Raw genomic sequence first — 14,240 nt, 5'->3', positions numbered from 1 at the left:
CATGTGACTCTGGATTGAACACTATGGCCACTGGTGGCAGGTGGACAATGGCTGCCATTGTGGAAAGTCAGCCACAAACAATTGGACCCATTTTATGCAAACAGTGAACTGCAGTGTCAGAACAGGCTGCCTCTGGACACGCTAGTTAATGACAGGAAACAGCCATTAGATTTAATTGCTTCAGTCATCCTGAGATCAAGCCCACTTTTCTCTCAATTTCCCTCACTGACAGAGTTCTTGTGGTAGTGTCCTTACCTTCGGACTGGAAAGTCTGCATTCAAATCTCACCTGCCCTAACTCTGTGTGGTAACCTGTCTGAACAGATAGTTGTGAACCGGACGAGGGGGCAGCTTATTGGTGTTATCGCTGGGCTGTTAATTCAGAGCAGAGATTTCGCTGCTCGTTGGATGCTGCCTGAACTGCTGTGCTCTTCCAGCACCACTAATCCAGTGTTAATTCAGAGATCAAGCTAATGTTCTGTGGGACCTGGGATCAAATCCTGCCTTGGCAGATGGTGAAATTTGAAATCAATAAAGAATCTGAAAGTAAGAATCTAATGTTGACCATGAATCCATTGATTGGTGGCAAAACCCATCTGGTTCATTCATGTCCCTGAGGGAGGGAAACTGCTATCCTTACCTGGTCTCGCCTTTTTCTGTCCCACAGCAAGGTGGTTGATGGTTAACTTTCCTCTGGGGAAAGTAGGCCGAGCCAGAGATGCCCTCACAAAAAAAGGTTTAAAATCTGCGTGTCCCAGTTCTGACTGCTGCTTTTCCCACGAGAAACAGCTCAATCTACTCCCACTCAACACTTTAGTCCTTGATTAGAGTGGTGCTGGAAAAGCACAGCAGGTCAGGCAGCATCCGAGGAGCAGGAAAATCGACGTTTCGGGCAAAAGCCCTACATCAGGACTCTTGACCAGATGTTCCACATCTCTTGTCACCCAAGATTCTTTCAATCTACCATCCCCTCCTTGCCTCAGTGGGACAAACCTGTCCAGCGCTGTCAGCAGGTGCTTCCTAAACAACCACCACATTTCTGTCATTGATTTCCCTGAGAACATCTGTTCCCAATTCAGGTGCCCCAGTTCCTGCCTAATAGCATTGTAATTCCTCCTCTGATGCTGTCTGACCTGCTGTGCTTTTCCAGCACACACTAATCTTGACTCTAATCTCCAGTACCCACTTCCACTCTAGTCCTTGCATCGCCTGCAAATAGGAATGAAGGATGCAGATTTAAGGATTCAGTTGTGAGATGGTGGTGGGTAAAGTGAGGAAGAATATTTATCACATGACAGGTGATAACGAACTGGAAAAAGCTGCCCATGGGGATGGTGGAAGTAGAGACAATGACTCATAGAGTCACAGAGATGTACAGCATGGAAACAGACTCTTCGGTCCAACTTGTCCATGCCGACCAGATATCCCAACCCAATCTAGTCCCACCTGCCAGCACCCGGCCCATATCCCTCCAAACCCTTCCTATACATATACCCATCCAAACGCCTCTTAAATATTGCAATTGTACCAGCCTCCACCACTTCCTCTGGCAGCTCATTCCAGACATGTGTGAAAAAGTTGCCCCTTTGAAAATGATTTAAAAAAAATTGTTATTGGGCTGTTGCTGACTAGGCTCTTGCCTCTTTCTAATTGACTACAGGGCCATTGAGAGTCAACCACTTCACTGTGGGTCTGGAGTTATGTGTAGGCCAGATTGGGTATGGTCGGCAGATTTCCTTCCCTGAAGGATATCAGGTAGTGAACCAGGTAGTTGGTGTGTGAGGGAAATAAACGTACAGGGGATCCTAGAAATGTGTGCAAAAGGACGGACTGGGTTGATCTACAGAAAGCTGGCGTGGACTTGACAGGCTGAACGACCTCTTTCTGAGCCCAAATGACTCACCTGCTTCCAACATTTCAAATCTCCCCAGACTTCACAAGTGGAGTTATCTGTTTACAGACCTACGCCTGACACAGCGTCATGTTTGTTCAGCCTGACGCTGATGTGATGTTGATCTTTGGTATACCAGGATTTTATTTACCCGAGAAATCCACAAACCTTCTGTATTCATAGGATGACATTTTTGTTCTGCCTCTTTGATCCATTATCTCCCCGCCACTGCATATATTTCCCTCCTTTATTTTGTTCTTTCATGGGATATGGGTGTCTCTGGTCAGGCTAATCGTAAAGTCCCTTTGAACTGAGTGGCTTGTTAGACCATTTCGTTGCTGTGGGTCTGGAGTCACATGTAGGCCAAACCAGGTAAGGATGGCAGTTTCCTTCCCTGAAGGACATTAGTGACCCAGATGGGGTTCCCCCCAACAATCAGCAATGGATTCGTGGTCATCATTAGATTCTTAATTCCAGATATTCATTGAATTCAAATTCCAGCGTCAGCCAAGGCGGGATTTGGATTACCGGGGTCTCTGGGTTAACAGTCCAGCGATAATACCACCGGACCATCACCTACCTGATACTCCACTGTTCAATAGGATATTTGACCTCACTTTCCCAACTAAATCCAGCAATTTGCCCAAGTAGCTATCAATCTGAGCATGAAGTGTACTTGCTGACTGAGTATTCACAACCCTTTGAGATGAGGAATTTCAGTGAACAGGAACTGCGTGAGTGATGGGGTCTCCCCTCTGTTCAGCTCCTTGGTTCTCACTTCCCAACCCATGGGAAAATGGCCTCTCTGCAAACATCCCGTCAAACTCTCCGCTGAGTCAACATCTCATTCTTGTAAACATCAGAGAAAATGTCAGTGAGGGGGTCCTCGTGGTGTAGTGACAGTGCCCTTACCTCTGAGCTAGGAGGCCCATGTTCAAGTCCTACCTCTTACAGAGGTGTGTGATAACATCTCCAATCAGGTGGATTAGAAAATATTTATAGGCCCGATAGGGGGTCAGTTGGCTGGGTGGCTGGTTTGTGGTGTCGAATAATATGAAGAGTGTGGGTTCAATCCCCACACCAATTGAGGTTGCCATGAAGGGTTCCCCTCACCTGAGGCACGATGATCCTAAGTGAGACCAATTGCCTTGCTCTCACTCTGTCTGTCTGTCTATCCGTCCGTAATGAGAGACTGGGACTATGGTCCAGTACGATTATAATACCGTTTGTAGGCCCAGTAGAATTGGTCTCTTTGTCAGGATAACTCTCTCGATCTAGGAACTGATCTAGTTAAAAGAAAAGAGTACTTCTCTCTCACACCACAACTAATTGTTGGAATCTGAGGAATGTAATATCTGCTTCGTCTAACGCGTCCAAGGGAAAACAGAAGTCTGATTAAATTACCAGCAAGCTTCTCGTCTCTAGTCCTTTAGTTGTCAGCATTCTGATGTTGTGTTTACTCTCTCTGTCTCCTCTCTGGTTATGGAACCTAGTCCATGATCGACCCAATGGGGTAATAGTGGGCAGCTGGGATCATCGGAGAGATTTGGACGGATAAGTGGAATGTCGTCTTGGAAATCACAGCGAGGTCAAGAGTGTGCGAAAGTTGAGAGACAAATTTGTGCCTTTCTTCGGTCTAGCTAGTTGTAGAATCCTCTATCGCAGTTCCAACCGCCCTCCCCTTTATCCACGCCTAGTGGTGTCTCTGACAACATCTGTCCCATCCCCCCACCCAGCCTCACAACCGCCTCCACATCCAGTTACCACCCTCTTCCCACTTGCCACTCTTCCCGCCCCCACCTCCCACGGCTGTCACAGTCTAGGTGGTGGTGCTCTAAGGAAGGAGCTGGTCTGATCTTGGAGTCTCTCTGTCATTGGAGAAAACCTTCCCAGTCTGAAATGGGTGACCGGGAGCAGGAATCGGAAGCAGGGCACACCTCCCGGATCCAGATTAACCCTGGGAGCTTTCTGCGCTGCCTCTCGGTTGTAGCCTGGAAGGAGGTGAGGCAGCTATTTCTGTTGGCTGGACCATTGGTAAGTGCAACACTTGGCAAGATCGATATCTACCCTTCCCCTGTCCCAGCTTGGAGACCAGGTGAGCTCTGGGTGACTGTAGGTTCACATCGTCCCTCTCAGCAATGCTTTGGAGTGTGAGGGAGAGAGGAATTCTCAAAATCCTTCAACATTTGTGTTGTCACCTGGGGAACGTTTATAGAGGTCCAGTTACTGGCAAATGATTCTGGCATTGCAAGGTCTTGCTGAGTTCAAAGTTGTCTGTGTTATTGTTTTTTAAAAAAATTCATTCATGGGGTGAGGGTGTCACTGGCTAGGGCAGCATTGATTGGCTCGCTTGCCCAGTTAAGTGGACCTGGAGTCACATGTAGGCCTCAAAATATTATGAGTCCCTGAAACTCATGAATAAACACATCCTTTTCTTCCACGTCCCACAGGGTGGGGTAGTGTGCCAAGTGCCCTAATATACCTGTGAGGTATTTTGACTACCCTCATCCCCAGGATACTCTGTATACCTCTTATCCAAACAGCATCGGTGCACAACATTCATCATCTCTGTTTACCCTTGTTTACGAGAACCGGCATTTATATAGCACCTGCGCCATCCCAACAATTGATACTTCGTCAGAGAAGGAAAATTACAGGACCGTTTCTAAAATGGCTGACTGGTTTAAAGGAGGGTCTTCAGGAGGAGGAAGGGGTTGAAGTGAGTGGGGAAAGGAATTCCACAGCCTGGGAGGAAATTATTGAAGGGGAAGTCACCAATGGTGGGCCGAGTGCAGTGGAGTTTGGACAGGAGGCCAGAGTTGGAGGAACATGGAGATCCTGTAGAGCTATAGGATTGGGAATGGGGTAAAAAAGGGAAATTAATCAATGAAGGGGAGAAGGTGTGGCAGTTTGGTGAACGGGAGAGGGTGATGGTTTGGTGAATGGGAGAGGGTGACGGTTTGGTGAATGTGAGGGGGTGATGGTTTGGTGAATGGGAGAGGGTGACGGTTCGGTGAATGGGAGAGGGTGACGGTTTGGTGAATGTGAGGGGGTGATGGTTTGGTGAATGGGAGAGGGTGACGGTTCGGTGAATGGGAGAGGGTGACGGTTTGGTGAATGTGAGGGGGTGATGGTTTGGTGAACGGGAAAGGGTGACGGTTTGGTGAACGGGAGAGGGTGACGGTTCGGTGAATGGGAGAGGGTGATGGTTCGGTGACTGGGAGAGGGTGACGGTTTGGTAAATGTGAGGGGGTGATGGTTTGGTGAATGTGAGGGGGTGTCAATTCAGTGAAGGGGACGGGGTGATGGTTCGGTGAAGGGGTGCGGGTGATGGTTTGGTGAATGGGAGAGGGTGAAGATTTGGTGAATGTGAGGGGTTGATGGTTCGGTGAATGGGAGAAGGTGACGGTTCGGTGAATGTGAGGGGGTGACGGTTTGGTGAATGTGAGGGGGTGAAGGTTCGGTGAAGGGGACAGGGTGATGGTTTGGTGAAGGGGACGGGGTGACGATGCGGCGAATGGGTGGGGGTGAAGGGGAGCGAGTGACGGTTTAGTGAAGGGGACGGAGTGATGGTTCGGTGAAGGTTCGGTGAAGGGAAGAGGGTTACGGTTCAATGAAGGGGAAGGAGTGACGGTTCAGTAATGGGGAAAGGGTGATGGTTCAGTGAAGGGGAGAGGGTGACAGTGAGCGGGTGATGGTTCGGTGAAGGGGTGGGGGTGAGGGTTCAGTGAAGGAAGAGGGTGACAGTTCGGTGAAGAGGCAGAGTGCCTGTTTGATATTGTGCTATGGCTGCTGCTGATGGTGAAGCAACAATCTTGGCTCGAATGCCGGCCGCTGAGTTTCAGTGGGGTTACTTTTCCATTGATGACAGGACTCACTGAGGCTAGAGGATCCCTATCTTCTGTTATCTCTTTTTGGATCTCCCAGCTGAACTTGATGTCGGTTTTGTTTGAATAGATCCTGTCGCAGGTGATGATTTACAGCCTGAACTTTATCAGCTCTGCGTTCAGTGGACACCTCGGCAAATATGAATTGGGTGCTGTGTCACTCGCAACATCGGTGGGTACTTTACATTAATTGGGGCAGTGAACACATGGGGATAAACCAATTCAACAAGAGTACTCTGAAAACTAGTTTCCTGAGAGAGGTCTCTGCTGTTGGGATTTGGGTCCAGCATTGTTTACAAAGCCCCTTTATCTGGAATTGCACTAATCAAGGGCGTCGCTGTATTGGGGTTTCGACATGTTTGGGGTTCAGTTGGCCTGACGTGAAATCCTTCCATCAAAGAGTGGCTCAAGAATCACAATGGCCTGTTCAAGGGTGGGCACTGACTGCTCAGACATCGAGAACCTACCGAGAATGGGTGGAGAGGTGGGTGGAGGCATTGCTGTGATCACTTTTAATGCTTTGTTTCTCTTCTCATTGTTCTTTCCCGCATTCTCCCCCCACCCCACCCCACCCAACTTCCCAAAGGTGATCAGCGTGACTGGTGTGGCTGTGGGCACGGGTCTGTCAATGGCATGTGACACTCTGATATCACAGGTAAACCTCACTCGGCAGGAGTCACCTGGACAGTACCCGCAGTAAACAATTTTTTTTAAGATTAAATTCCCTACAGTGTGGAAACAGGCCCTTCAGCCCAACAAGTCCACACCAACCCTCTGAACAGCAACCCACCCAGACCCAATCAGCCACTGTTACCCACAAACCAATAACCTCTGACCAGGAGCTGGGGATAGGCTCCATGTTGCTTTGAAAGATAAGGGTTTAGCAAGTAAACAAAAACCGTAGAGTGGGGATACTGTCTTTTGGGATGGGGGACAAACGGATATGTGGCTGTGAACTCTTTCCCTCGTGCAGAGGCTCCTTCCTGAACAGGTTGTTCCCACAGAACGAGGGCTCTCAGCTGTCAGGGCCAGTCACTGGAGTCAATCTAAGAAACTGGTGCCATTTGGTAAACAGAGAAAACCTTTCATTGAAGGGGTTCCTTCAGGCCCAAGTTGACCTGTTGTAGTCTAGGGTATCCCCCCTCTCTGACCTAACGAGATGAGCCTTGTTGAGTGAGCAGTATAATGTTTAATGGTTTGCTGGTACATGATGTGGAGGTGTCAGGGTTGGATAAGGTCAGAAGTCACACGACACCAGGTTATAGCCCAACAGGTTTATTTCTCGTCAGGTGACAAAGGGGCAGTGCTCTAAAAGCTTGTGATTTTAAATAAACCTGTTGGACTATAACCTGGTGCTGTGTGACCTCTGACCTTGTACACCACTTGAATACTGCTGAGAAATTACACATTTTGTCAAAACTGTTCCTGTTACAGTCACCAGGGCAATGCACAAGGAATACCAATTCATAGGGAAAACTAACATTTATCTCATAATACAGGAGAGTGCTGGTTGGTTAGTAAGTGAACTCAGTCCAGTAGACTCTATGGCATTGTCTCTACCACACAGAATTGGCTTGCCAACCAATTAGAAACCTCCTCTCGTTTAGTCTAAATTTTGGTTTTTCCTTTTAAGTTGGCATTCTTGTGAATTGTCCAGATGAGAACAGCATGAGAAGTTTCAACAAATCTGTATCTTTTTTAATTGTGGATTAGTGGTGCTGGAAGAGCAAAGCTTTATTCCTGATGAAGGGTTTTTGCCCGAAACATCGATTTCGAAGCTCCTTGGATGCTGCCTGAACTGCTGTGCTCTTCCAGCACCACTAATCCAGAATCTGGTTTCAGCATCTGCAGTCATTGTTTTTACCTCGTTGATTTTAACCCTACTGCGAATCCTCTTGCAAGGATGCCTGCCTTGAAGAAGTTTTCCTCCTCTCTCTATAAGAATCTCAGGGAGTCTCTCTCCCACTGCAATTCCCAGGTCATTTCCTCTGCCCTCCTTTATTCCTAATGAAGGGCTTTTGCCCGAAATGTCGATTTCGAAGCTACTTGGATGCTGCCTGAACTGCTGTGCTCTTCCAGCACCACTAATCCAGAATCTGGTTTCCAGCATCTGCAGTCATTGTTTTTACCTTGTATCTTTTTTAAACCAATTTTCAACATGAGGTTTATTGCATTACTGTAACTATTTACAGATTGCATAAGTGTGACTTACATTAGACCTACACAGACGGTCAGGAGCACATTGACCCCAGGTCTGTTTCACACAGGCCCCTTCATTATTCTGATCACAATCTCGTGACACTAATCGCAGTAGGGAGTGCCCATGGCTCCCAGGCGATTATTAACCCTAATGTGGAACATCCTGCATCCTGGAAATGTTGAGATTGAAAGGCTCACTTTGTCCCAAGCTGCCCATATAAACTTGAACCTTACTTTCTCACTGAAATGAAGGGAGAGTATTGACAGGATCACATGACTCTAGATCACAAATCCCAGCGACCTGTGTTTTTGGCTGTTAATACAAACTGTTTGGGCAGTTATTCTATGTAGAATCTTTCCAGAACTTTCTATCCCTGAGGGCCATGATTGGGTGGCATGGTAGCTCAGTGGTTAGCACTGCTGCCTCACAGCGCTAGGGATGTGGGTTCAATTCCATCCACAGGCTTATGGGTCTGTGTGGAATTTGCACATTCTCCCCATGTCTGTGTGGGTTTCCTCCGGTTGCTCTGGTTTCCTCCCACAGTCCAAAGATGTGTGGGTTAGTTGGACTGGCTGTGGCAAATTGCCCCTCGTGTCCAGGCATGAGCAGGATGGGCGGATTCACCATGCGAAATGCAGGATTACAGGGATTGGGCCTGGCTGGGATGCTCTTCAGAGGGTCAGTGCGGACTCAATGGGTCAAATGGTCTGCTTCCACATTGTAGGGATTCCACAAATCTATGATGCTCAGCGGATGAATATATTCAGGACTGAGAGAGACCGATTTTTGGGGTGTATGGAATTTGAAGCATGCGGGAAGGTGCAGTTGAGGTAGAGGATCAGCCAAGAAGGTGGAACAGGCTCAAGGGACCAAATGGCCTCCTGCTGCTCTTATTTCGAGTGAATGTTTTCTAGTTTGTGTCACTGAGCAGGACAATTTGAATCTCATTTCAGACTTATGGCAGCAAGAAGCTGAGGCAGATTGGGGTCATTCTCCAGAGAGGTATCCTTATTCTCATCATCTTCTGCTGCCCCTGCTGGGCTCTCTTCATCAACACGGAAAAAATCCTGTTGGCTACCAAACAGCACCCCGAGGTGGCCAGGTCAGGTGCCTAACTCAGTTCTAAAATAAGAGTTATAGCTAAAGGTGTTTCCATTTAAGGAATGAAACAGTGATGATGTTACATTGAGGGTCACTGGGGATTCTTCACTGTTCTATGAATGGTGTCCAGGGTCTGTGGGTGGTGTCCATGGTCTGTGGGCGGGTTCCATGGTCTGTGGGCGGTGTCCAGTGTCTGTGGGTGGGTTCCATGGTCTGTGGGCGGTGTCCAGTGTCTGTGAGTGGTGTCCAGAGACTGTGGGTGGTGTCCAGTGTCTGTGGGTGGTGTCCATGGTCTGTGGATGGTGTCCAGTGTTTGTGGATGGTGTCCAGTGTCTGTGGGTGGTGTCCAGTGTCTGTGGGTGATGTCCAGTGTCTGTGGGTGGGTTCCATGGTCTGTGGGCGGTGTCCAGTGTCTGTGGGCGGTGTCCAGTGTCTGTGGGTGGTGTCCAGTGTCTGTGGGCGGTGTCCAGTGTCTGTGGATGGTGTCCAGTGTCTGTGGGTGGTGTCCAGTGTCTGTGGGTGGTGTCTATGGTCTGTCGGTGGTGTCCAGTGTCTGTGGATGGTGTCCAGTGTCTGTGGGCGGTGTCCATTGTCTGTGGGTGGTGTCCATTGTCTGTGGACGGTGTCCAGTGTCTGTGGACGGTGTCCAGTGTCTGTGGGTGGTGTCCAGAGTCTGTGGGTGGTGTCTATGTTTGGTGGGTGGTGTCCATGGTCTATGAGCGGTGTCCGTGGTCTGTGTATGGTGTCCATAGTCGGTGGGTGGTGTCCAGTGTCTGTGGGTGGTGTCTATGGTCTGTCGGTGGTGTCCAGTGTCTGTGGATGGTGTCCAGTGTCTGTGGGCGGTGTCCATTGTCTGTGGGTGGTGTCCATTGTCTGTGGACGGTGTCCAGTGTCTGTGGACGGTGTCCAGTGTCTGTGGGTGGTGTCCAGAGTCTGTGGGTGGTGTCTATGTTTGGTGGGTGGTGTCCATGGTCTATGAGCGGTGTCCGTGGTCTGTGTATGGTGTCCATAGTCGGTGGGTGGTGTCCAGGATATGTGAGTCATGACCAGTGTCTGTGGGTGATGTCCATGGTCGGTGCGTTGTGTCCAGTGTCTGTGGGTGGTGTCCAGTGTCTGTGGGTGGTGTTCTTGGTCTGTGGATGGTGTCCAGTGTCTGTGGGTGGTGTCCAGTGACTGTGGGTGGTGTCCAGTGACTGTGGGTGGTGTCCAGTGTCTGTGGGTGGTGTCCATGGTCGGTGGGTGGTGTCCAGTGTCTGTGGGTGGTGTCCAGTGTCTGTGGGTGGTGTCCAGTGTCTGTGGGTGATGTCCATGGTTGGTGGGTGGTGTCCAGTGTCTGTGGGTGATGTCCAGTGTCTGTGGGTGATGTCCATGGTCAGTGGGTGGTGTCCAGTGTCTGTGGGTGATGTCCATGGTTGGTGGGTGGTGTCCAGTGTCTGTGGGTGGTGTCCAGTGTCTGTGTGTGATGTCCAGTGTCTGTGGATGGAGTCCATGGTCTGTGGATAGTGTCCAGTGTCTGTGGTTGGTATCCAGTGTCTGTGGGTGGTGTCCAGTGTCTGTGGTTGGTGTCCAGTGTCTGTGGATGGTGTCCAGTGTCTGTGGGTGGTGTCCAGTGTCTGTGGGTGGTGTCCAGTGTCTGTGGGTAGTGTTCATGGTCATTGGGTGGTGTCCAGTGTCTGTAGGTGGTGTCCATGGTCTGTGGGTGGTGTCCAGTGTCTGTGGGTGGTGTTCATGTTCATTGGTTGGTGTCCATGGTCTGTGGATGGTGTCCAGTGTTTGTGGTTGGTGTCTATGGTCTGTGGGCGGTGTCCAGTGTCTGTGAGTGGTGTCCAGTGTCTGTGGTTGGTGTCCAGTGTCTGTGGGTGGTGTCCAGTGTCTGTGGGTGGTGTCTATCGTCTGTGGATGGTGTCCAGTGTCTGTGGATGGTGTCCAGTGTCTGTGGGTGATGTCCAGTGACTGTGGGTGGTGTCCAGTGTCTGTGGTTGGTGTCCAGTGTCTGTGGGTGGTGTCCAGTGTCTGTGGGTGGTGTCTATCGTCTGTGGATGGTGTCCAGTGTCTGTGGATGGTGTCCAGTGTCTGTGGGTGATGTCCAGTGACTGTGGGTGGTGTCCAGTGTCTGTGAGTGGTGTCCAGTGTCTGTGGTTGGTGTCCAGTGTCTGTGGGTGGTGTCCAGTGTCTGTCGGTGGTGTCTATGGTCTGTGGGTGGTGTCCAGTGTCTGTGGTTGGTGTCCAGTGTCTGTGGTTGGTGTCCAGTGTCTGTGGGTGGTGTCCAGTGTCTGCAAGTGGTGTCCAGTGTCTGTGGGTGGTGTCTATGGTCTGTGGTTGGCGTCCAGTGTCTGTGGTTGGTGTCCAGTGTCTGTGAGTGGTGTCCAGTGTCTGTGGTTGGTGTCCAGTGTCTGTGGTTGGTGTCTATGGTCTGTGGGTGGTGTCCAGTGTCTGTGGGTGGTGTCCAGTGTCTGTGGATGGTGTCTATGGTCTGTGGGTGGTGTCATTGGTCAGTGGGTGGTGTCCAGTGTCTGTGGGTGGTGTCCAGTGTCTGTGGGTGGTGTCCGGTGTCTGTGGATGGTGTCATTGGTCAGTGGGTGGTGTCCAGTGTCCGTGGGTGGTATCCAGTGAATGTGGGTGGTGTCCAGTGTCTGTGGGTGGTGTCCAGTGTCTGTGGATGGTGTCCAGTGTCTGTGGGTGGTGTCATTGGTCAGTGAGTGGTGTCCAGTGTCTGTGGGTGGTATCCAGTGATTGTGGGTGGTGTCCAGTGACTGTGGGTGGTGTCCAGTGTCTGTGGGCGGTGTCCAGTGTCTGTGGTTGGTGTCCAGTGTCTGTGGGCGGTGTCCAGTGTCTGTGGTTGGTGTCCAGTGTCTGTTGGCGGTGTCCAGTGTCTGTGGGTGGTGTCCAGTGTCTGTGGGCGGTGTCCAGGGTCTGTGGGTGGTGTCCAGGGTCTGTGTGTGGTGTCCAGTGTCTGTGGGTGGTGTCCAGGGTCTGTGGGTGGTGTCAATTGTCTGTGGACGGTGTCCAGTGTCTGTGGACGGTGTCCAGTGTCTGTGGGTGGTGTCCAGAGTCTGTGGGTGGTGTCTATGTTTGGTGGGTGGTGTCCATGGTCTATGAGCGGTGTCCGTGGTCTGTGTATGGTGTCCATAGTCGGTGGGTGGTGTCCAGGATATGTGAGTCATGACCAGTGTCTATGGGTGATGTCCATGGTCGGTGCGTTGTGTCCAGTGTCTGTGGGTGGTGTCCATGGTCTGTGGGTGGTGTTCTTGGTCTGTGGATGGTGTCCATGGTCTGTGGGTGATGTCCATGGTTGGTGGGTGGTGTCCAGTGTCTGTGGGTGGTGTCCAGTGTCTGTGGGTGGTGTCTATGGTCTGTGGGTGGTGTCCAGTGTCTGTGGTTGGTGTCCAGTGTCTGTGAGTGGTGTCCAGTGTCTGTGGGTGGTGTCCAGTGACTGTGAGTGGTGTCCAGTGTCTGTGAGTGGTGTCCAGTGTCTGTGGGTGGTGTCCAGTGTCTGTGGGTGATGTCCAGTGTCTGCAAGTGGTGTCCAGTGTCTGTGGGTGGTGTCTATGGTCTGTGGGTGGTGTCCAGTGTCTGTGGGTGGTGTCATTGGTCAGTGTGTGGTGTCCAGTGTCTGTGGGTGGTGTCCAGTGTCTGTGGATGGTGTCCAGTGACTGTGGATGGTGTCCAGTGACTGTGGTTGGTGTCCAGTGTCTGTGGGTGGTGTCCAGTGTCTGTGAGTGGTGTCCAGTGTCTGTGGGTGGTGTCCAGTGTCTGTGGATGGTGTCTATGGTCTGTGGATGGTGTCCAGTGTCTGTGGATGGTGTCCAGTGTCTGTGGGTGGTGTCATTGGTCAGTGGGTGGTGTCCAGTGACTGTGAGTGGTGTCCAGTGTCTGTGGGTGGTGTCCAGTGTCTGTGGATGGTGTCCAGTGTCTGTGGGTGGTGTCATTGGTCAGTGGGTGGTGTCCAGTGTCTGTGGGTGGTGTCCAGTGTCTGTGGGTGGTGTTCTTGGTCTGTGGATGGTGTCCATGGTCTGTGGGTGATGTCCATGGTTGGTGGGTGGTGTCCAGTGTCTGTGGGTGGTGTCCAGTGTCTGTGGGTGGTGTCTATGGTCTGTGGGTGGTGTCCAGTGTCTGTGGGTGGTGTCTATGGTCTGTGGGTGATGTCCAGTGTCTGTGGGTGGTGTCCAGTGTCTGTGGTTGGTGTCCAGTGTCTTTGGTTGGTGTCCAGTGTCTTTGGTTGGTGTCCAGTGTCTGTGGGTGGTGTCCATGGTCTGTGGATGGTGTCCAGTGTCAGTGGGTGGTGTCCAGTGTTTGTGGGTGGTGTCCAGTGTCTGTGGGTGGTGTCCAGTGTCTGTGGGTGGTGTCCAGTGACTGTGGGTGGTGTCCATGGTCATTGGGTGGTGTCCATGGTCGGTGGGTGGTGTCCATGGTCATTGGGTGGTGTCATTGGTCAGTGGGTGGTGTCCAGTGTCTGTGGGTGGTGTCCAGGGTCAATGGGTGGTGTCTATGGTCTGTGGGTGGTGTCCATGGTGTCTGGTTGGTGTCCATGGTTTCTGGGTGGCGTCCAGTGTCTGTGGATGGTGTCCATGGTCTGTGGGTGAAGTCCAGTGTCTGTGGGTGGTGTCCAGTGTCTGTGGTTGGTGTCCATGGTCTGTGGGTGGTGTCCAGTGTCTAAGGGTGGTGTCCAGTGTCTGTGGTTTGTGTCTATGGTCTGTGGGTGGTGTCCAGTGTCTGTGAGTGGTGTCCATAGTCAGTGGGTGGTGTCAAGTGTCTGTGGGTGGTGTCCATGGTCGGTGGGTGGTGTCCAGTGTCTGTGAGTGGTATCCATGGTCTGTGGGTTGTGTCCATTTTCTCTGGGCGGGGTCCAGTGTCTGTGGGTGGTGTCCAGTGTCTGTGGGTGGTGTCCATGGTCAGTGGGTGGTGTCCATTGTCTGTGGGTTGTGTCCATTTTCTGTGGATGGTGTCCAGTGTCTGTGGGGGGTGTCCAGTGACTGTGGGTGGTGTCCATTGTCTGTGGGTGGTGTCCATGGTCGGTGGGTGGTGTCTATGGTCGGTGGGTGGTGTGTGGTGTCCATGGTCTCTGGTTGGTTTCCAGTGTCTCTGGTTTGTGTCCAGGGTCTGTGGGTGGCGTCCAGGTTCTGTGGGCGGTGTCCATGGTCTGTGGGTGGTCTCGAGGGTCT

At 51.2% G+C, this 14,240-nt stretch overlaps 1 protein-coding gene across 5 annotated transcripts in view; it reads left to right on the top strand.

Moving 5' to 3' along the window:
- Positions 1 to 3,358: 3,358 nt before the first annotated feature.
- LOC140491572 (multidrug and toxin extrusion protein 1-like) overlaps positions 3,359 to 14,240 on the top strand; it is a 43,253-nt gene continuing 32,371 nt past the window's right edge. For 4 of the 5 annotated variants that reach the window (XM_072589965.1, XM_072589964.1, XM_072589962.1 and 1 more), the window contains exons 1-4: positions 3,359 to 3,924; positions 5,848 to 5,949; positions 6,364 to 6,432; positions 8,931 to 9,079. In XM_072589965.1, the coding sequence (XP_072446066.1) occupies positions 3,790 to 3,924; positions 5,848 to 5,949; positions 6,364 to 6,432; positions 8,931 to 9,079 (455 nt within the window). In that variant the 5' untranslated portion in view covers positions 3,359 to 3,789. The remainder of the gene's footprint in view (positions 3,925 to 5,847; positions 5,950 to 6,363; positions 6,433 to 8,930; positions 9,080 to 14,240) is intronic. The other variant, XM_072589963.1, reaches the window with a different exon arrangement.

Source organism: Chiloscyllium punctatum, chromosome 19, assembly GCF_047496795.1.
Source record: "Chiloscyllium punctatum isolate Juve2018m chromosome 19, sChiPun1.3, whole genome shotgun sequence".
Taxonomy (NCBI): Eukaryota; Metazoa; Chordata; class Chondrichthyes; order Orectolobiformes; family Hemiscylliidae; genus Chiloscyllium; species Chiloscyllium punctatum.
The sequence above is the reverse complement of the archived record's forward strand: the minus strand, read 5'-3'. Positions and strand labels throughout refer to the sequence as shown.